Raw genomic sequence first — 23,597 nt, forward strand, 5'->3', positions numbered from 1 at the left:
ACTCACAGGTAGTAATAGACAGAGACACTCACACACAGGTAGTAATAGACAGAGACATGCACACACAGGTAGTAATAGACAGAGACATGCACTCACAGGCAGTAATAGACAGAGACATGCACACACAGGCAGTAATAGACAGAGACATGCACTCACAGCCAGTAATAGACAGAGGCATGCACACACAGCCAGTAATAGATAGAGACATGCACACACAGGCAGTAATAGTCAGAGGCATGTACACACAGGCAGTAATAGACAGACATGCACTCACAGGCAGTAATAGACAGAGACATGCACACACGGGCAGTAATAGACAGAGACATGCACTCCCAGGCAGTAATAGACAGAGATATGCACACACAGACAGTAATAGACAGAGGCATGCACTCACAGGCAGTAATAGACAGAGATATGTGCACACAGACAGTAATAGACAGAGGCATGCACTCACAGGCAGTAATAGACAGAGACATGCACACACAGGCAGTAATAGACAAAGATGTGCACACACAGGCAGTAATAGACAGAGACATGCACTCACAGGCAGTAATAGACAAAGATATGCACACACAGACAGTAAAAGACAGAGGCATGCACTCACAGGCAGTAATAGACAGAGATATGCACACACAGACAGTAATATACAGAGGCATGCACTCACAGGCAGTAATAGACAGAGACATGCACACACAGGCAGTAATAGACAGAGACATGCACTCACAGGCAGTAATAGACAGAGACATGAACTCACAGGCAGTAATAGACAGTGACATGCACTCACAGGCAGTAATAGACAGAGGCATGCACTCACAGGCAGTAATAGACAGAGGCATGCACTCACAGGTAGTAATAGACAGAGACATTCACACACAGGTAGTAATAGACAGACATGCACACACAGGCAGTAATAGACAGAGATATGCACTCACAGGCAGTAATAGACAGAGACATGCACTCACAGGTAGTAATAGACAGAGACACTCACACACAGGTAGTAATAGACAGAGACATGCACACAAAGGTAGTAATAGACAGAGACATGCACACACAGGCAGTAATAGACAGAGACATGCACACACAGACAGTAATAGACAGACACATGCACACACAGGCAGTCAGAGACAGAGACATGCACTCACAGGCAGTAATAGACAGAGACATGCACTCACAGGTAGTAATAGACAGAGACACTCACACACAGGTAGTAATAGACAGAGACATGCACACACAGGTAGTAATAGACAGAGACATGCACTCACAGGCAGTAATAGACAGAGACATGCACACACAGGCAGTAATAGACAGAGACATGCACTCACAGCCAGTAATAGACAGAGGCATGCGCACACAGCCAGTAATAGATAGAGACATGCACACACAGGCAGTAATAGTCAGAGGCATGTACACACAGGCAGTAATAGACAGACATGCACTCACAGGCAGTAATAGACAGAGACATGCACACACGGGCAGTATTAGACAGAGACATGCACTCCCAGGCAGTAATAGACAGAGATATGCACACACAGACAGTAATAGACAGAGGCATGCACTCACAGGCAGTAATAGACAGAGATATGTGCACACAGACCGTAATAGACAGAGGCATGCACTCACAGGCAGTAATAGACAGAGACATGCACACACAGGCAGTAATAGACAAAGATGTGCACACACAGGCAGTAATAGACAGAGACATGCACTCACAGGCAGTAATAGACAAAGATATGCACACACAGACAGTAAAAGACAGAGGCATGCACTCACAGGCAGTAATAGACAGAGATATGCACACACAGACAGTAATATACAGAGGCATGCACTCACAGGCAGTAATAGACAGAGACATGCACACACAGGCAGTAATAGACAGAGACATGCACTCACAGGCAGTAATAGACAGAGACATGAACTCACAGGCAGTAATAGACAGTGACATGCACTCACAGGCAGTAATAGACAGAGGCATGCACTCACAGGCAGTAATAGACAGAGGCATGCACTCACAGGTAGTAATAGACAGAGACATTCACACACAGGTAGTAATAGACAGACATGCACACACAGGCAGTAATAGACAGAGGCATGCACTCACAGGTAGTAATAGACAGAGACATTCACACACAGGTAGTAATAGACAGACATGCACACACAGGCAGTAATAGACAGAGATATGCACTCACAGGCAGTAATAGACAGAGACATGCACTCACAGGTAGTAATAGACAGAGACACTCACACACAGGTAGTAATAGACAGAGACATGCACACACAGGTAGTAATAGACAGAGACATGCACACACAGGCAGTAATAGACAGAGACATGCACACACAGACAGTAATAGACAGACACATGCACACACAGGCAGTCAGAGACAGAGACATGCACTCACAGGCAGTCAGAGACAGAGACGTGCACACACAGACAGTAATAGACAGAGACATGCACTCACAGGCAGTAATATACAGAGACATTCACACACAGGTAGTAATAGACAGACACACACACACAGGCAGTAATAGACAGAGACGTGCTATTTTCCAGTGGCTTCAAACTAAGTCCAATTAAAACTTTGCACTGCGACAATTTGATAGCAATATTCCAAGTCATTGGAAAATAACTTTTCCACAGCTTTTCAAATCTGCTTGGGACTTTTCTATTTCAGCAGCCTTGACCTCTCGAAATAGCATTTTGGTCTCTTTTAATGTTATGGGGTCCTTTTATTAAGCAGCGGATGCTGCTTCGGAGCCCCATCATTTCAGGTTCGCCTGAAACGGAAGTTAAGAAGCAGCGTTTCGTAAGACCTTTTAGGTGGCGGATTGAAATCATCCCAATCTGATATGATTGGGATGATTAACGGCCCCTGCTAGCGGCCAATTAGCCACCAGTGAGCAGGGAGTGCCATTGCACAAGCATTTCACCAGAAATGCTTGTGCAATGCTAAATGCCGACAGCGTATGTTCGCTTGACCTTTGGTAAATCTACCCCATTATCTTGGATGTTGGAAAAACTTTTGTTTAGCCTTAAACATTTTTTTTGTCCTCAGTTTACATATAAATAAGCATGATTGTTTCTTGGTTTAAGCAGGGCCGTCTTTAACACAGGGCAAAAGGGGCAGCTGCCCAGGGCCCAGTCTTTGTTGAGCGTCCCAAGAGTCCTTTTTTTATGTTTTTTTGTTCATACCAGACTGCTGATGTGACATGGGGAACACACACATTCAGTCCTAATACTGTCACAGTCAAAAGTACTCTGCTTATATTTATTTGTGAGAAACTGTGCCAGACCGTGCCGGTGTCATGTGACATGCCAAGCTATTGCCATGTGCTGTTTTAGATGTGCACTGTGCAGCACTGAATGCTAAGCCCTAACTCGGCATCCAGCCATTCCCACTGCATCAGAAAATGTCCTGCTGGGGTTACCACTGTTACCAGGTAACTGCTCTGGTGGTGGGGATTGTTTCCGGGTAGGGCTGACTGTAGGCGCATGCAGCAGAAAGCTGGAGCGGCAGGCACGTGAGGATTTGAGCATCTGTGCAGCTGCACACACTGCTCTCTTCAGTCTTGAGGCTGTGTGACTTGTCTCACACTGTATCCATGCAGCCTTGGGCAGACAGCATCCAGTCTGCTGGTCCCCTTAGCCCTGCTCTTCCTGCTGTGGCCCTAAGATCAACTAACTGAAGTTTGTTAGGGGAACAGTGCTTTGTAGAAAGGTGTCAGTGAGAAGAATAAGTGAGTGCACACATGCCCCTCCCCATGCAGCATTGTCTAGTACAGGGTGAGAGGGAACTTGTTCCTAGCAAAGAAGGGACATGTGCTGCTGTGGCTGATGTATAGTGTCATGCTAATACTTCACACATTAATGTAAAGTTTATTTTTTATAGTTTTTGTTTTTTCTTTGTCTCAGATTTTACAGCTTCCCATAGTAGTTCTGCTGTTGCAGTCAGTAAACTTATAGTTGTCTGCACCTCCATGCTTCCTCCTCAGTCTTTACCTTGCTTTGCTCCTGTTGGCTGCCCTAAATCTCTTTAACCAGCTAACCTCACACCAGAATCACATTCAAAAGCATATTAAATGAATCCACTGTGGAGGAATGTATATATTTATTTACTTATTAGCACTGCTTAGGTCCAGTTTCACATATTGCAATTTATTTCATTTTTTTAAAAAAAAATGATTAGCCCAGCAGTAGATGATCCACTGCTGGGCTAATAATTTTTTTTTTATATAAAAAAATTGGTTTAGTTGTTTTTTGGGATGTTGGGGTGGAGAGCGAAATTGCATGTGGGGGGGGGGGGGGGCTAGAACATTTTTGCCCAGGGTCCAGTCAATATTAAAGACGGCCCTGGGTTTAAGTAGTAAAACACATAGCTCAAATTAATTTGTTTTATTAGTATATTTTATATAGTATAGTAACAGTGACGTGACATCAGCTGTTGGAGGTGTGTGGCACTCACTGCGCATGCGCAAATGGCCCAACCTCCCAAAATCAGCTGTTTAGGTCTAAGCAAAGGGTCAAGGAATTCTATGGGCATTAGACTGCATTGCGCCTGCGTGCAGAATACTGCGCAAGCGCACACGGCCCGACTTCTCACAATCAGCTTAATAAGCTGCATCAGAGGGTCCATGATTTCTATAAGCGAGTTGCCTTCAGTGCGCATGCGCGCGCAGCGTATAATGGGAATTGGGAAGCAAAAAAAAAACCAACATAAAAGTTTTACAAATATAATAAAATATTTGAATTCCAAATTTTCAAATTATACAGTATAGGGCACATTCTATTAAACAAATTAATGTACAGCGTCATGTGGCCCCACAAAATTTAACGGTTGTCTAGTGTCTATATGGCTTATTAAGCTGATTGTTAGGAGTCGGGCAGTGTGCACATGCGCAATATTCTGCGCACAGAATTTGCAATTGTTTACGATTGTGTCTTGGACTTTTCCATTGTTGATGTTGGTTTACTTGCTTAACCCCTTAATGTCCACAGCACTTTTCCATTTTCTGTCCGTTTGGGACCAAGGCTATTTTTACATTTTTGCGGTGTTTGTGTTTAGCTGTAATTTTCCTCTTACTCATTTACTGTACCCACACATATTATATACCGTTTTTCTTGCCATTAAATGGACTTTCAAAAGATACCATTATTTTCATCATATCTTATAATTTGCTATAAAAAAATATAAAATATGATGAAAAAATGGAAAAAAACCACACTTTTTCTAACTTTGAACCCCAAAATATGTTACACATCTAGAACCACCAAAAAACACCCATGCTAAATAGTTTCTAAATTTTGTCCTGAGTTTAGAAATACCCAATGTTTACATGTTCTTTGCTTTTTTTGCAATTTATGTGGCAATAAATACAAGTAGCACTTTGCTATTTCCAAACCACTTTTTTTCAAAATTAGCGATAGTTACATTGGGACACTGATATCTGTCAGGAATCCCTGAATATCCCTTGACATGTATATATTTTTTTTTAGAAGACATCCCAAAGTATTGATCTAGACCCATTTTGGCATATTTCATGCCACCATTTCACCGCCAAATGCGATCAAATAAAAAAAATTGTTCACTTTTTCACAAATTTTTTCACAAACTTTAGGTTTCTCACTGAAATTATTTACAAACAACTTATGCAATTATGGCATAAATGGTTGTAAATGCTTCTCTGGGATCCCCTTTGTTCATAAATAGCAGACATATATGGCTTTGGCTTTGCTTTTTGGTAATTAGAAGGCTGCTAAACACCACATGTGTATTATGCTCAGCAGTTAATGGGTTAATTAGGGAGCATGTAGGGAGCTTCTAGGGTTCATTTTAGCTTTAGTGTAGTGTAGTAGACAACCCCAAGTATTGATCTAGGCCCATTTTGGTATATTTCATGCCACCACTTCACCGCCAAATGCGATCAAATTAAATGGTTGTAAATGCTTCTCTGGGATCCCCTTTCTTCAGAAATAGCAGACATGTATGGCTTTGGCGTTGCTTTTTGGTAATTAGAAGGCCTGTAAATGCCGCTGCGCACCACACGTGTATTTTGCCCAGCAGTGAAGGGGTTAATTAGAGAGCTTGTAGGGATTTTGTAGGGTTAATTTTAGCTTTAATGTACTGTAGTAGACAACCCAAAGTATTGATCTAGGCCCATTTTGGTATATTTCATGCCACCATTTCACCGCCAAAAGCGATCAAATAAAAAAAATTGTTCACTTTTTCACAAACTTTAGGTTTCTCACAGAAATTATTTACAAACAACTTATGCAATTATGGCATAAATGGTTGTAAAGGCTTCTCTGGGATCCCCTTTGTTCAGAAATAGCAGACATATATGGCTTTAGTGTTGCTTTTTGGTAATTAGAAGGCCGCTAAATGCTGCTGCGCATCACACGTGTATTATGGCTAGCAGTGAAGGGGTTAATTAGGTAGTTTGTAGGGAGCTTGCGGGGTTAATTTTAGCTTTAGTGTAGAGATCAGCCTCTCACCTGACACATCACACCCCCCGATCCCTCTCAAACAGCTTTCTTCCCTCCCCCATCCCACAATTGTCCCCGCCATCTTAAGTACTGGCAGAAAGTCTGCCAGTACTAAAATTAAAGGAATCTTTTTTATATATTTTTTTTAGCATATTTACATATGCTGCTATGTAGGATCCCCCCTTAGCCCCTAACCTCCCTGATTTCCCCCAAAACAGCTCTCTAACCCTCCCTCTCTGCCTAATTGGGGGACAGCTGCCAGTACCCAATTTGCAAAAAAAAAATGTTTTTGTTTTTTTTGGGGTTTTTTTTCTGTAGTGTAGCATAGTTGCCAACATTTCAAAAAAAATTCCAGGGACACTTTGCAGCAGAGCAAGCAAGCGGGTTTCTGGAGTATTGACGACCTACTGTTCAACTGCTCCGCCCACTCAGTTCTGCAATCAAAACACACCCATTTGAAAATAATAGTATAATTTAGACTTATCCATAGTTTATTATATAGATTACAGCACCAAGCTCTTACACCTACCCAGTCTCTGGAACACATTCTGGGCATATGGTTATTTTTACAACACAGAATCAAAATTAGAAAGACAAATAATATGTGAACCCATTCAATAATAATAACAGTATTCCATTAGGAATGAATTATATTTAAATAATACACTATATCTATTTATCATCTATCTATCTGTATATGTGTGTGTGTGTGTATATATATATATATATATATATATATATATATATATATATATATATATACACACAAACAACAAATGTTGTGCAAAGGAGATTTTCAGGGACATTTCCATGGACAAAAAAAATCCAGGGACATACAACAAAATCAAGGGACTGTCCCTGGAAATCAGGGACTGTTGGCAACTATGGTGTAGCTTCCCCCCACAGACCAACACCCCACCAGCCAAATCAATCTTGTTAGATCAAAACTATTCCCTCCTTTTGCCCACTTATTTGCAAACTAATTTCTGTAGTGTAGCAGTTCCCACCCGCTCCCTCCCCGTGCACGTGCCGCCTCCCCGTGCACGTGCCGCCTCCCCGTGCACGTGCATGCGTCCGTGCATGCCTCCGGCCACCCCCACCCACAATCCCGCCCCCCTCCGCGTCACAAGGGCCATCGATGGCCGCCACCCGCCTCCCACACCGGCTCCCACCCACCAACGAACTTAGCCGTAGATGTCCAGTGAAGAGAGGGCCACAGAGTGGCTCTCTCTGCATTGGATGGCTAAAAATGGTTATTGCAGGATGCCTCAATATTGAGGCATCACTGCAATAACTGGAAAGCAGCTGGAAGCGAGCAGGATCGCTTCCAGCTGCTTTCCACACCGAGGACGTGCAGGGTACGTCCTCAGACGTTAACTGCCTTTTTTTTTTTATGACGTACCCTGCACGTCCTTGGTCATTAAGGGGTTAAATAACTCACTATGGGTATATGATCTAAACCTCTCCTCTCTGGCGAGATGATCTAATATGTCTTGTCAGTACCATGAGGTCCCTCAAAGACTTTTAAAAAGGCTATTTTTTTATTGGAGTTTATCTCTTTATGCAGAGTTCTGGATGTGAAGGTGAGACACATACAAAAAATGCCCCCAAAATATTGGCAAGATTTCTTTCTATGCTGGCGAGTTTTTGATCATCAGGCCATATGGCTTCATATTTCATGGGAACCCTAAGAAGTGAACATTGACAGTGCTCTATCCGTATATTCTAAAACTCTTCATTTACTGTTTAGTTTTTTAGATACTCAATGCTGCAGACAACATGTGAAATAATTTTTTTCTTTCATAATTCAGATAGAGCATGCAATTTTAAGCAACTTTCTAATTTACTTCTATTATCAATTTTTCTTCGTTCTCTTGCTATCTTTATTTGAAAAAAAGGCATCTAAACTAAGGAGCCAGCCAACCCCGGACAGCATTTGTTTATGGGTGCTGTCCAATCAGCAAGGAGAACCCAGGTTGTGAACCAAAAATGAGCCGGCATCTAAACTTACATTCTTGCTTTTCGAATAAAGATAGCAAGAGAATGAAGAAAATTGATAATAGGAGTAAATTAGGAAGTTGCTTAAAATTGCATGCTCTATCTGAATCATTACAGAAAAAAATTGGGTTGAGTGTCCCTTTAGTAGTAGTGACAACTGTACAGCAGGTCAAAATGTCCCCAAAAATATGTGTAGGATATTGCAACTTGACAAAAAATGTGTTACAAAGTGCACACTGCTTCCAAGCTCCCCAAAACACCTTAACCTCTGTACACCTTTGGTTCAAATAACCCTTTATGAGGCTAGCAATGAAGTTGCCCACTTTTATGAGGCTAGCAATGAAGTCGCCGCCACCTACCTACACCTATTAACCACTAATCTGCCGTCCCCCGACATCGCCGCCGCCTACATTACATTTATTAACCTCTAATCTTCCGTCCCCAATGTCGCCGCCACTATACTAAAGTTATTAACCCCAAGCCAATAGAATGCAAGCTCAATCCTATTGGCTGATTGGATCAGCCAATAGGATTAAAGCTCAATCCTATTGGCTGATTGCCCCGCTAAAGGCCCTTTTAAGGGCTATTGGTAGTTTAGTGTAGGCTAGGGTTTTTTTTATTTTGGGGGGGCTTTTTTATTTTGATAGGGCTATTAGATTAGGTGTAATTAGTTTAAATATTTGATCATTTCTTTTTTATTTTGTGTAATTTAGTGGGGTTTTTTTGTAATTTAGTTAATTGTATTTAATTAATATAATTTATTTAATTGTAGTGTAAGGTTAGGTGTTAGTGTAAGACAGGTTAAGTTTTATTTTACAGATAAGTTTGTATTTATTTTAACTAGGTAGTTAGTAAATAGTTAATAAGTATACCTAGTTAAAATAAATACAAACTTGCCTGTGAAATAAAAATAAAACCTAAGATAGATACAATGTAACTATTAGTTATATTGTAGATAGCTTAGGCTTTATTATATAGGTAAGTATTTAGTTTTAAATATGAATTATTTAGTTATTAATAGTAGGTTTTATTTAGATTTATTTTAATTATATTAAAGTTAAGGGTGTTAGGGTTAGACTTGGGGTTAATAACTTTAGTATAGTGGCAGCGATTTTGGAGGCAGCAGATTAGGGGTTAATAACAGTAATGTAGGTTGCGTCGATGTTAGGTACAGCAGATTAGGGATTAATAATATTTAACTAGTGTTTGCGATGCGGGAGTACAGCGGTTTAGGGGATAATATGTTTTTTCTAGTGGCGGCGATGTTGGGAGCGGCAGATTAGGGGTTAATAATTTTATTTTAGTGTTTGCGATGCGGGATGGCCTCGGTTTAGGGGTAATAGGCAGTTCATGGGTGTTAGTGTACTTTGTAGCACTTTAGTTATGAGTTTTAGAACTCCTGACTTTCAGTTTACGTTATGGATCTTGTAGTTATGGGCTGTACTGCTCACTTTTTGGCCTCCCAGGCAAACTCGTAATACCGGTGCTATAAAAGTCGCATTGAAAAAGGACTTTTTTTAAAGCTGCGGTAGTTACGTTGCGTTACGGCCAAAAAGGTGTGCGGTACAGCTAAACCTGCAAGACTCGTAATACCAGCGGTAGTGAAAAAGAGCCATAACGCTGCTTTTTCACTCATACCGCAAAACTCGTAATCTAGCCGATTGTTAGTGAATGTTAACCTTGAACACTGCTGATTATTTGTTCATTTCTAACATTGATGCCTTTTCTTTTTATTGCTTCTGAATGTTTCTGTTTACCTGGATCTAATGTGCTATTATTGTTATTTCTTTTTAGATTTTGATTCAGAGAGGAAAGATGTGGTCTTTCTGATAGATGGATCAACAGCAACAGGCGCAGATGGTCTTGCCAACATCAGAGACTTCATTTTGGCATTGGTCCAAAACTTCAATATTGGACCTAACAAGGTCAGGGTGGGCTTGGTACAATTTAGTGATGATGCTATCTCGGAATTCTATCTCAAGACCAACCTCAACAAACCAGCCCTAATTCAGAACATCCGTAGACTGAGACTTCGTGGAGGGTCATCCTTGAACATTGGAAAAGCCCTAGAATATGTGGCAAAAAATCAATTTGTGAAGTCGGCTGGAAGCAGGATTGAAGAAGGAGTACCCCAACACCTAGTGCTCCTCGTTGGTGGGAAGTCTCAGGATGATGTTAGGAGATCAGCCAGGCTTCTAGGAGATGCAAAAGTCAAGTCTATGGCAGTTGCATCAGGCAATGCAGTCAAATCAGAAATAGAAAGCATTGTGTCTGATCCACGATTCCTTTTCACCATACGAGAATTTAGGGAGCTTCCAAGAATACAAAATGTTTTATTTGAATCTTTTAAAGGCCCTGTAGAACCAACTGCTGCACCACCTGACGTCACAGTAGTTTGTAAGTGATCTCAAAGTGTTTCAAAATGAATTGTAGTTTAGTATGAAATATATTTTTTGCAATTTTTGCTAAATAAGATAATGTAATGAATAAAAAACACTGGTATTAAAGTAAGTATACTCTTTTAACAGTATTCTTTACTATAATTATTTTTGTCTCTCTTGTTGGCCTCTCTTGAACCAGTTAAAATAAGATTCAGTTACTATTAATATAAGAAATATGATGACTGTAAATAATGCCTGTTGCTAACTAGCATTTGCACAATTCTCTTTTTTAGCTGGAAGAAAGGAAGCTGACATTGTCTTCTTAGTGGATGGATCCATAAACCTGGGAAGGGACAGCTTTAAGGAGGTCCTGCAGTTTGTATCTGGTATTGCAGATGCAGTTGTTGATGAAGAAGATTCTATACAGATTGCACTGGCCCAGTACAACTCTGATGTGACTGATGAGTTTTTCCTCAAAGATTACAAAGATAGGGAAGTGATAACAGAGGCAGTCACCAAAGTAGAGTATAAGGGAGGCCGTGTAGCCAGCACTGGTGCTGCTATTAAACATTTGCAAGAAAAACACTTTGTAAAATCAGCTGGTAGCAGAATTGACTCAGGTGTACCTCAGATTGCCTTTGTTATCACTGGAGGAAAATCTGTTGATGATGGCAAGACAGCAGCACTTTCACTAGCTAGTAAAGGTGTTAAGGTGTTTGCCATTGGCGTGGGAAGTATGGCCATTGAAGAGGTTAACAAGCTAGCTAGTGATTCAGCCGCAGCTTTCCGAGTACCAAATGTCCAGGAACTTTCTGAGTTGAATGAGCAGATTCTGATAACTTTGGATACAGCATTTACTACCAAACAGGCAACCTTGTGTCCAGGTGTGACAGCTGTTACAAAGGGTAAGTCTACAACACTGATAGCAGAGGATTCTCACTAGCTAGAACAGGGCAAAAGGTTCATCCTCTAAAAGAACATTAATGGGACAGTTTACACTACATTTTTCAATTTATTCCTAATGATCCATTTTACCTGCTGGAGTGTATTAAATTGTTTATAAATAGTTTATTTACCTTTATATCTGCATTTGAAATAGCAGGTTTTTTTTTTTTATCCCTACCTATACTTCATGTTTCTTTATTTAAGTATTGGCTATAGAAAAACTAAGTAAACATAGCCAGCAGAAGAAATTACACTCCCACTGGGTATGGAAGAAAAAAGCAATAACATTTTAAGTTTCAATTGGTCTCTCTATGGGCCCGATAATCTAAAGCTCTCCGATCAAGCAAGATGATCTAAGAAGTCTCGCCAGTATGGCGTGGTCCCTCAAATAATTTTAGAAACACACATTTCACCTTTAGATGTTAATCTCACTATGCAGGGTTCTGGGTGTGAAGGAGAAACTACTATATTACAATATAAGGTCTAAAAATAATCACAAAGGTTGTGTGTGATTTTTCTCTGTAGAGGTGAGTTTTTGATCATCAGGCATTCATTCTTAGGGGCCAATTTATCAATCTCTGTCCAACATGATACGCTACAGACATATTTGAATGCCGACAGCATACCAGAACTGCCTGTGCAATGCTGCCCCCTGCAGAGTCGCAGGGGGGGTGTCAATCAGCCCGATTGTATAGGATCGGGCGGATTGAAGACCACAGCCTCAGAGATAGCAGATCAATTATGGAGCAGTGGCCTTTATAACTGCTGTTTCCTTCAAGCATGAAGGCTCACACGGAAACAGGGGCATCAAGCTGCATTCGGAGCTTGATAATATACTTTTTCTTTTTTATGTGTTACAAATTTATATATTTATAAAAAAAAAGCCATTTCCTTATTGTGTTTCCAATGACTTGTTTTACCAACTGCAGAGTATAAAATGCATGAGAATTAGCGTCTTTAGTTGTTGTTTTTTTATACGAAATAGCTGGTTTTGTTTTTTGAAACCACAATCCATAACATGTGTTGAGCTTTCAGGGAAGTTGTATTTCCTTATTTAATCACTTTCTGTACACACATATGCATCTTTAAATATACTCAGTGTGTTAGTGCTTAAAAAATATTTGCATATAAGATATATTCAAGAAGGTTTCCCAGGGATAAACCTCAGGGAGAAAACAAAAGCTGCAAATAGTAAAGTCCTGTTTAAACTTCAAAGAAATATGGATGATAAGTCAAATACTCACATATTCTAGAGCTTGACAGAAAGTGACGTCCCACGTTGTATTTGACGTACGTTTCACTAATAACGCGTGGCTTTTTCAAGGATCCTTGAAAAAGCCAAGCATTATTGGGGAAACGTACGTCGGATATAACGTGTGACGTCACTTTCTAGGCAGAGACTAACCTTCTAAGCCGAGAACCGCAACTAAATAGATACGGTTTGTTATATAACAGTCATTTGTTAGCGGAGGCTTCTTGGTGTGATTATGTTCTTATAAATGCCTTGTGAATTTCACACTTGTTTTAATTTTTAAATTTTACTGAAGTTTCCTTTTGGAGTCTCCTATTGGCTTTTAAATATAGAGCTTGATGTGAAGCTCTAGAATATGTGAGTATTTGACTTACCATCCATCTTTCTTTTAAGTTTAAACAGGACTTCTCTATTTCCAGCTTTTGTTTACTCTGTGAGGTTTGTCCCTGTAAATCCTTGGAAAGCAACTACTTCATTCCTGCACCAAGCTTGTTTGGGACTGAATATTTCTTATATTCACATTTTTTTAAGCCCTAACACACTGAGCATATTTAATGATGCATATGTGTGTGCAGAAAGTGATTAAGGAAATCCAACTTCCCTGCAAGCTCAATACATGTTATGGATTGTGGTTTCAAAAAACAAAACCAGCTATTTTGTATAAAAAAAAATTAAAGACACTAATTCTCATGCATGTTATACTCTGCAGTTGGTAAAACAAGTCATTGGAAACACAATAAGGAAATGGCTTTTTTGTAATAAATATATAAATTTGTAACACATAAAAAAGAAAATCTTACTATACCACATTTTACAAAAAAGGTACACAATAAACATTCTCATAATAAAATATCTGTACTGTAGAAATTTTACAATTTTCACACTTGGCACTAGATTGATCTAGTCTTTTTTTCTATGAAAATGTGCATTGGTGGGATTTAGTAATAAAATAATGATGATGTTAATGATTCTTTTTGCAGATTGCAAATTGGAGGTAATTTTAGGATTTGATGTGTCTGGGCAAAATATCTTCACTGCCCAGAGAGAATTAGAGTCCCTGTTAAGACGTCTTTTGGAACATCTCTCTAATATGAAATCTATCAGTTGCTCTGGGTCACAGCAGCCTTCTGTTAAAGTTGCCATCTTGGCTCAAGGAAGCACTGGGCCAGTAGAAGTTTTTGACTTTTCAGAATATCGTCCAGAGCTGTTAGAGAAGCTGACCAGTGTGGCTACAAAAGGGCCATTTGTATTAACAGCCAGGACTCTTCAGACATATCTCAATAAATTCCGGACCTCTGCCGAAGATGATAGTCTCAAGGTAAGTCCTCAGAGTACACACACAGTGTAATACAAACTCAGAATAATGGTGGTCACTTTATCTGAGCTCATTGTTTTTCTACAGGTTATTATTCATATGACAGATGGTCCAGATGAAGGGATGGCTGAGTTACAGGCAGCATCAGCTGTTCTGCAGAATGCAGGTATGTGAGCAATGGAACAGAATTTAATTCTTGGTGGTTTTCAATTTCTAGAACTAACATATACAAAACCTAGGAAAAGAGCGCTCTAGAAAGGATAAAATACCAAATTATATCAAATAATATCAAAAAATATCAATAACTTGAGACTTACAAAATAAAAAATCTAAAAATCTATTGACCAAATAATGTCCATAAATAAAAGTTCAATCAAAAACTTTCTGGTTTAATAAAAATTCTTAGCGTTCTGTTCAAATCAATTTGGAAAGACAGGAAAATGCTGTTAGTTACAGTATAAATGCACAATACTTAATTGCCAGGAACAGATAGATGCCAGAGTGGGCTCCTTCAGGCAGCGTGAATTCTTTGTATACCGCTTCTCAGTGTTGCTGCTGTGGTTTACCGGTTGATCTCAGCAGGGAAACCGTGAAGAAACGAATATGTGGAGAAAGCAGAAAACAAAGTGCATCCACGATTCATAGTATACTTTAATACATGTTGAGACACATAACACATAAAAACACACTTATAGGAAATAAATATAAAAACGGCTTATCTGTAGTACTGATCAAGCAGTCAATTTGCAATAGGACTCCACGTTCCAGATATGGGTCCTACTTGGCCGCCTGCAGCTTTGAAGGGAACACAGTTCTTGTATCTACAGTCCGTGTGTCTAAGTCCTTGTCAATATTGCCAGTACATAAAAATTGTACAGGAGATTATACCAAAATGTATTCCAGGTATACCTCCGTAAACAACCAAACCCATACTTGCTAGACACTCCCCTACGCGTTTCATCAGCACGCTAGCCGACATTCTCAATGGTTTACTGGTAGCTAGAAGTGTGCGATGCAGGTGTCCAATATTTAATATGCCGGTGGAGCCAGCCCTTAAAAAATACGTCATTGAAAACTTAATACGAAGCACACTATGGCATCTACTTATCAAGCCGTCAACTTACTTGCATTCGACGGCATCAATACACTCGCCTAAGATCGCCTAACATCGCGGCCGCGGACCTGAATATGCTCTCCAAAGTTACCAAAAAAGCTGTCAAAAAGCCGCACACCAAGTACGGGGCAATGAGCAGCGGACTGTTGTTAACTAACAGTCATCAATCTCGCTGCTCTTCGGCTTTCTCCCAGATTTATTGGTATACTGTCACTAAGCACCCACACTATACTATACTGTTTACCCCCTATACCGCCACTCCGGGAGCCCACCTCAACTGTAATAAATATATTAACCCCTAAACCGCCACTCACAGACCCAGCCGCAACTAAATAAAGTGTTTAACCCCTAAATCGCCGCACCCGGAGCCCACCGCCACCTATATTATACTTATTAACCCATAATCTGCCGCCCCCTACACCGCCGCCACCTACATTATATTTATTAACCCCTAATCTGCCACCCCAACACCGCCGCCACCTACATAAAGTTATTAACCCCTAATCTGCCTCCCTTACACCGCCGCCACCTACATTATACTTATTAACGCCTAATCTACCACCCCCTACAAAGCCTCCAATATATTAAATTTATTAACCCCTAAAGTCTAACCCTAACCCTAACATCCCCTAACTTAAATATAATTTAAATAAATCTAAATAAAAATTCCTATCATTATATAAATTATTCCTATTTAAAACTAAATACTTACCTGTAAAATAAACCCTAAGCTAGCTACAATATAACTAATAGTTACATTGTAGCTAGCTTAGGATTTATTTTTATTTTACAGGCAAGTTTGTATTTATTTTAACTAGGTAGAATAGTTACTAAATAGTTATTAACTATTTACTAACTACCTAGCTAAAATAAATACAAATATACCTGTAAAATAAAACCTAACCTATGTTACACTAACACCTAACACTACACTACAATTAAATTAATTCCCTACATTAAATACAATTAAATACAATTAAATAAATTATCTAAAGGTACAAAAGAAACCTAAACACTAAATTACAGAAAATAATAAACAAATTACAAGATTTTTAAACTAATTGCACCTAATCTAATCCCCTAACAAAATAAAAAAGCCCCCCCAAAATAAAAAAAAAGCCCTACCCTACACGAAATTACAAATAGCCCTTAAAAGGGCCTTTTGCAAGGCATTGCCCCAAAGTAATCAGCTCTTTTACCTGTAAAAAAAATTACAAATCCCCCCAACATTAAAACCCACCACCCACACAACCAACCCTACTCTAAAACCCACCCAATACCCCATTAAAAAACCTAACACTAGCCCCTTGAAGATCACCTTACCGGAAGAAGTCTTCACCCAACCAGGCCGAAGTCCTCAACAAATCCGGCAGAAGTGGTCCTCCATACGGGCAGAAGTGGTCCTCCAGACGGCAGAAGTCTTCATCCAGATGGCATCTTCTATCTTCATCCATCCGGCGCGGAGCGGCTCCATCTTCAAGACATCCGACGCGGAATATCCTCTTCGGCCGACGTCTTCTTGTTGAATGAAGGTACCTTTAAGTGACTAGTATCTTTTCTATCTTAATTCCGATTGGCTGATAGAATTCTATCAGCCAATCGGAATCTAAGGGACGCCATCTTGGGTGACGTCACTTAAAGGTACCTTCATTCAACAAGAAGACGTCGTCCGAAGAGGATGCTCCGCGTTGGATGTCTTGAAGATGGAGCCGCTCCGCACCGGATGGATGAAGATAGAAGATGCCGTCTGGATGAAGACTTCTGCCCGTCTGGAGGACCACTTCTGCCCGTCTAGAGGACCACTTCTGCCGGATTCGTTGAGGACTTCGGCCCGGTTGGGTGAAGACTTCTTCCGGTAAGGGGATCTTCAAGGGGTTAGTGTTAGGTTTTTTAAGGGGGTATTGGGTGGGTGTTAGAGTAGGGTTGGTTGTGTGGGTGGTGGGTTTTAATGTTGGGGGGGATTTGTAATTTTTTTTACAGGTAAAAGAGCTGATTACTTTGGGGCAATGCCCCGCAAAAAGGCCCTTTTAAGGGCTATTTCTAATTTAGTGTAGGGTAGGGCTTTTTTTTATTTTGGGGGGGCTTTTTTTATTTTGTTAGGGGGATTAGATTAGGTGTAATTAGTTTAAAAATCTTGTAATTTGTTTATTATTTTCTGTAATTAAGTGGGGGTTTTTTGTACTTTAGATAATTTTATTTAATTATATTGAATTTTATTTAATGTAGGGAATTAATTTATTTATATTGTAGTGTTAGGTGTTAGTGTAACATAGGTTAGGTTTTATTTGACAGGTATATTTGTATTTATTTTAGCTAGGTAGTTAGTAAACAGTTAATAACTATTTAGTAACTATTCTACCTAGTTAAAATAAATACAAACTTGCCTGTAAAATAAAAATAAATCCTAAGCTAGCTACAATGTAACTATTAGTTATATTGTAGCTAGCTTAGGGTTTATTTTACAGGTAAGTATTTAGTTTTAAATAGGAATCATTTATTTAATTATAGGAATATTTATTTAGATTTATTTCAATTATATTTAAGTTAGGGGGTGTTAGGGTTAGGGTTAGACTTAAGTTTAGGGGTTAATAAATTTAATATAGTGGCGGCGGTGTAGGGGGTGGCAGATTAGGGTTTAATAAGTATAATGTAGGTGGCGGCGGTGTAGGGGGCGGCAGATTAGGGGTTAATAAGTATAATGTAGGTGGCGGCGGTGTAGGGGGGCAGATTAGGGGTTAATAACTTTATGTAGGTGGCGGCGGTGTCGGGGCAACAGATTAGGGGTTAATAAGTATAATGTAGGTGGCTGCGGTGTAGGGGTTGGCAGATTAGGAGTTAATAAGTATAATGTTGGTGGCGGCGGTGTAGGGGGCGGCAGATTAGGGGTTAATAAGTATAATGTAGGTGGCAGCAGTGTAGGGGTGGCAGATTAGGGGTTAATAACTTTATGTAGGTGGCGGCGGTGTCGGGCGGCAGATTAGGGGTTAATAAGTATAATGTAGGTTGTGGCGGTGCAGGGGGCGGCAGATTAGGGGTTAATAAATATAATGTAGGTGGCGGCGGTGTAGGGGGCGGCAGATTAGGGGTGTTTAGACTCGGGGTACATGTTAGGGTGTTAGGTGTAAACATTACCATAGGAATCAATGGGATATCGGGCAGCAGCGAACATGAGCTTTCACTGCTTTCAGACTCCCATTGATTCCTATGGTATCCGCCGCCTCCAGGGTGGCGGATTGAAAACCAGGTACGCTGGGCCGGAATAGTGGCGAGCGTACCTCTTAGGAATTTGTTAACTAGCAAAAGTAGTCAGATAGTGCCAAATTTGCATTCGGAACATCTGTAATGACGTTATCATCGATCTGTGTCGGACTTTGCCCGGCGGATCGTATGCTACGTCACAAAATTCGACTTTTGCCGGTCTATAGGGTTTGATAACTAAGGGGAATCAGGCTCGCCACAAATACGCTGTGGTATTCCAGCGTATTTGCGGTTGACAGCTTGATAAGTAGATGCCAATGCGTCTTAAAATGGAGTTCTGACCTCTTTAATAACACTTTTTTTATATTATTCTTCCAGGGGTGAGAGCTCTTCTCTTTGTTGGTCTGGAGAATGTGCCTAGGTTTGATCAAGTGATGCAGTTGGAATTTGGCAGAGGATTCACGTATACCATTCCCCTGACTGCAAATCAAGCTGATGTGGGTTTTAATATAATAGATGAGTTGGTAAGCAGCATTTCACCCATTCATAAACAAATACCATGTGTTGTGAGATTTCAGCAGATACTTGCTCATTTATGTGACATTATTGTCTTTCTTGTATGCAGGATAAAATTGCAGAGAAAGGATGCTGTGGAGTGTCTTGCAAGTGCAATGGGCAGAGGGGAGATGTGGGACCACCAGGCCCCAGTGGACAAAAGGTAATATAATGGATACAAGATATAACTGCAATGGTGGATAATCTAAATCAGCAGGTGATGGTTAACCATAAAATAATTTGTTTGCAGCACTCCAGCCATTCATAGAGGAAAAACATATAGAAATGAATAGATTAAGAGTTTTGAAAATCTGAAAAATAATACAATAATATACCACTTAACTGGTTGAAATTCTTCGTGTTATTAAGTGTTGTAAAAAAAAATATTATTTTCTCTCTTAACAATCGAAAACAATTAAAAATACTGTAACCAATATTTATGAAAATTGGAGTGCAGTTTTATTTTCTAGTAGGTTTTTTTTTGTGACTTATTGAGTAATGGCTGCTGAAACAAAGATTTAAAGACAGATGCATAAAATAAGTAAATACAGGCTCAGTAGCAATTTTGCAGCTGAGGTTTGTGGGAGTTGCAGTCCCAGATATTTCTGTAATCTGTATGGTGTTTTTTCATCTCTATAAAACTGTAAACTCACTTCTAGTTTGTATAGAATGATGTTACCCCTGTTCAATAACCCAACAGTTTATGTTTTCCACAAATTGTTTGGTTTCATCAAGCAAAAATAAATATTGTGTGTTTCATAATGTGTATTCAAAAAAATATATCCTAGAGCCTAGAATTGTCAAGATCACTTTCACTCAGCTAAGTTAATTCTTACAAATCTATATGTATTTATTTATTTGCTTCTTTTCAGGGTACTCCTGGTCTCAAGGGACACCAGGGTTTCCCAGGAGAAGAAGGCGGTCCAGTAAGTATTTATCATGGTTTTCTTTTACCAATCTCAGTCATAACTACCTTTTTCAAGTATTTAATTTTGGTTATACATCTGTTCTGTTTTCACTTCTATATCTATTTAATAAACTATAACTGTCTTAAAAAAACCCTCATATTTTACTTTAGTTAACAGTTATTTCTTGAATAATCTTAATTTAAACATTATTCTATATTGTAGGCTCTTTGGAGTAGGCCCCTCCCACCATCAATTATAATTTACTGGATTTAATTCCAATATCCATGCATTTGGCACTGTAGAATATGGTGGCACTCTACAAATAAACAATAATAATCTTTTTTACAGGGAGAGCGTGGTCCTCAAGGTGTAAATGGAACTCAAGGTTTCCAGGGATGCCCAGGACAAAGAGGAACTAAGGTATTTCAGAAAAAGGCATATGTGTGTGTATTTTATGTTTTATACATTTGTGTACATTATATATATATATATATATATATATATATATATTTATTTATTTATATATACAGTATTGGCTAGATTTGGAGTTTTGTCGGTAACGACCTGAAAAACTAACGCCGGCTTTTTTCTGGCCGCACCATAAAAATAACTCTGGTATTGAGAATCCACATAAAGGCTGCGTTAGGCTCCAAAAAAAGAGCGTAGAGCATTTTTAACGCAGCTTCAACTCTCAATACCAGAGTTGCTTACGGACGCGGCCAGCCTAAAAAATGTGCTCGTGCACGATTCCCCCATAGGAAACAATGGGGCTGTTTGAGCTGAAAAAAAACCTAACACCTGCAAAAAAGCCGCGTTCAGCTCTTAACGCAGCCCCATTGTTTGCTATGGGGAAACACTTCCTACGTCTGCACCTAACACTCTAACATGTACCCCGAGTCTAAACACCCCTAACCTTACACTTATTAACCCCTAATCTGCCGCCCCCGCTATCGCTGACACCTGCATTTTATTTTTAACCCCTAATCTGCCGCTCCGTAAACCGCCGCTACTTACATTATCCCTATGTACCCCTAATCTGCTGCCCCTAACACCGCCGACCCCTATGTTATATTTATTACCCCTTAATCTGCCCCCCACAACGTCGCAGCCAGCTACCTACAATAATTAACCCCTAATCTGCTGACCGCAAAGCGCCGCCACCTACGTTATCCTTATGTACCCCTAATCTGCTGCCCCTAACACCGCCGACCCCTGTATTATATTTATTAACCCCTAATCTGCCCCCCACAACGACGCCTCCACCTGCCTACACTTATTAACCCCTAATCTGCCGACCGGAGCTCACCGCTATTCTAATAAATGTATTAACCCCTAAAGCTAAGTCTAACCCTAACACTAACACCCCCCTAAGTTAAATATAATTTACATCTAACAAAATTAATTAACTCTTATTAAATAAATTATTCCTATTTAAAGATAAATACTTACCTGTAAAATAAATCCTAATATAGCTACAATATAAATTATAATTATATTATAGCTATTTTAGGATTAATATTTATTTTACAGGCAACTTTGTATTTATTTTAACCAGGTACAATAGCTATTAAATAGTTAAGAACTATTTAATAGCTAAAATAGTTAAAATAATTACAAAATTACCTGTAAAATAAATACTAACCTAAGTTACAATTAAACCTAACACTACACTATCAATAAATTAATTAAATAAACTACCTACAATTACCTACAATTAACCTAACACTACACTATCAATAAATTAATTAAATACAATTCCTACAAATAAATACAATTAAATAAACTAGCTAAAGTACAAAAAATAAAAAAGAACTAAGTTACAAAAAATAAAAAAATATTTACAAACATAAGAAAAATATTACAACAATTTTAAACTAATTACACCTACTCTAAGCCCCCTAATAAAACAACAAAGCCCCCCAAAATAAAAAATGCCCTACCCTATTCTAAATTAATAAAGTTAAAAGCTCTTTTACCTTACCAGCCCTGAACAGGGCCCTTTGCGGGGCATGCCCCAAGAAGTTCAGCTCTTTTGCCTGTAAAAAAAAACATACAATACCCCCCCCAACATTACAACCCACCACCCACATACCCCTAATCTAACCCAAACCCCCCTTAAATAAACCTAACACTAAGCCCCTGAAGATCATCCTACCTTGTCTTCACCTCACCAGGTATCACCGATCCGTCCTGGCTCCAAAATCTTCATCCAACCCAAGCGGGGGTTGGCGATCCATCATCCGGTGGCTGAAGAGGTCCAGAAGAGGCTCCAAAGTCTTCATCCTATCCGGGAAGAAGAGGCGATCCGGACCGGCAACCATCTTGATCCAAGCGGCATCTTCTATCTTCATCCGATGACAACCGGCTCCATCCTGAAGACCTCCACCGCGGACCCATCTTCTTCCGGTGACGTCCAACTGAAGAATGACGGTTCCTTTAAGGGACGTCATCCAAGATGGCGTCCCTCAAATTCCGATTGGCTGATAGGATTCTATCAGCCAATCGGAATTAAGGTTGGAATATTCTGATTGGCTGATGGAATCAGCCAATCAGAATCAAGTTCAATCCGATTGGCTGATCCAATCAGCCAATCAGATTGAGCTCGCATTCTATTGGCTGTTCCGATCAGCCAATAGAATGCAAGCTCAATCTGATTGGCTGATTGGATCAGCCAATCGGATTGAACTTGATTCTGATTGGCTGATTCCATCAGCCAATCAGAATATTCCTACCTTAATTCCGATTGGCTGATAGAATCCTATCAGCCAATCGGAATTCGAGGGACGCCATCTTGGATGACGTCCCTTAAAGGAACCGTCATTCTTCAGTTGGACGTCGCCGGAAGAAGATGGGTCCGCGGTGGAGGTCTTCAGGATGGAGCCGGTCGTCATCGGATGAAGATAGAAGATGCCGCTTGGATCAAGATGGTTGCCGGTCCGGATCGCCTCTTCTTCCCGGATAGGATGAAGACTTTGGAGCCTCTTCTGGACTTCTTCAGTGGATGTCTAGCCCCCGCTTGGGTTGGATGAAGATATCGGAGCCAGGACGGATCGGTGAAACCCGGTGAGGTGAAGACAAGGTAGGATGATCTTCAGGGGCTTAGTGTTAGGTTTATTTAAGGGGGGTTTGGGTTAGATTAGGGGTATGTGGGTGGTGGGTTGTAATGTTGGGGGGGGGTATTGTATGTTTTTTTTTACAGGCAAAAGAGATGAACTTCTTGGGGCATGCCCCGCAAAGGGCCCTGTTCAGGGCTGGTAAGGTAAAAGAGCTTTTAACTTTAGTAATTTAGAATAGGGTAGGGCATTTTTTATTTTGGGGGGCTTTGTTGTTTTATTAGAGGGCTTAGAGTAGGTGTAATTAGTTTAAAATTGTTGTAATATTTTTCTTATGTTTGTAAATATTTTTTTATTTTTTGTAACTTAGTTCTTTTTTATTTTTTGTACTTTAGCTAGT

At 39.8% G+C, this 23,597-nt stretch overlaps 1 protein-coding gene across 6 annotated transcripts in view; it reads left to right on the forward strand.

Annotated features, from left to right (window-relative positions):
* COL6A3 (collagen type VI alpha 3 chain) overlaps window positions 1-23,597 on the forward strand; it is a 149,208-nt gene that overhangs the window by 78,731 nt on the left and 46,880 nt on the right. For all 6 annotated transcript variants that reach the window (XM_053698857.1, XM_053698858.1, XM_053698861.1 and 3 more), the window contains 8 exons: window positions 10,271-10,873; window positions 11,151-11,762; window positions 14,035-14,372; window positions 14,457-14,535; window positions 19,060-19,205; window positions 19,307-19,399; window positions 20,109-20,162; window positions 20,493-20,564. In XM_053698857.1, the coding sequence (XP_053554832.1) occupies window positions 10,271-10,873; window positions 11,151-11,762; window positions 14,035-14,372; window positions 14,457-14,535; window positions 19,060-19,205; window positions 19,307-19,399; window positions 20,109-20,162; window positions 20,493-20,564 (1,997 nt within the window). The remainder of the gene's footprint in view (window positions 1-10,270; window positions 10,874-11,150; window positions 11,763-14,034; window positions 14,373-14,456; window positions 14,536-19,059; window positions 19,206-19,306; window positions 19,400-20,108; window positions 20,163-20,492; window positions 20,565-23,597) is intronic.

Source organism: Bombina bombina, chromosome 1 (assembly GCF_027579735.1).
Source record: "Bombina bombina isolate aBomBom1 chromosome 1, aBomBom1.pri, whole genome shotgun sequence".
NCBI classification, from domain to species: Eukaryota; Metazoa; Chordata; class Amphibia; order Anura; family Bombinatoridae; genus Bombina; species Bombina bombina.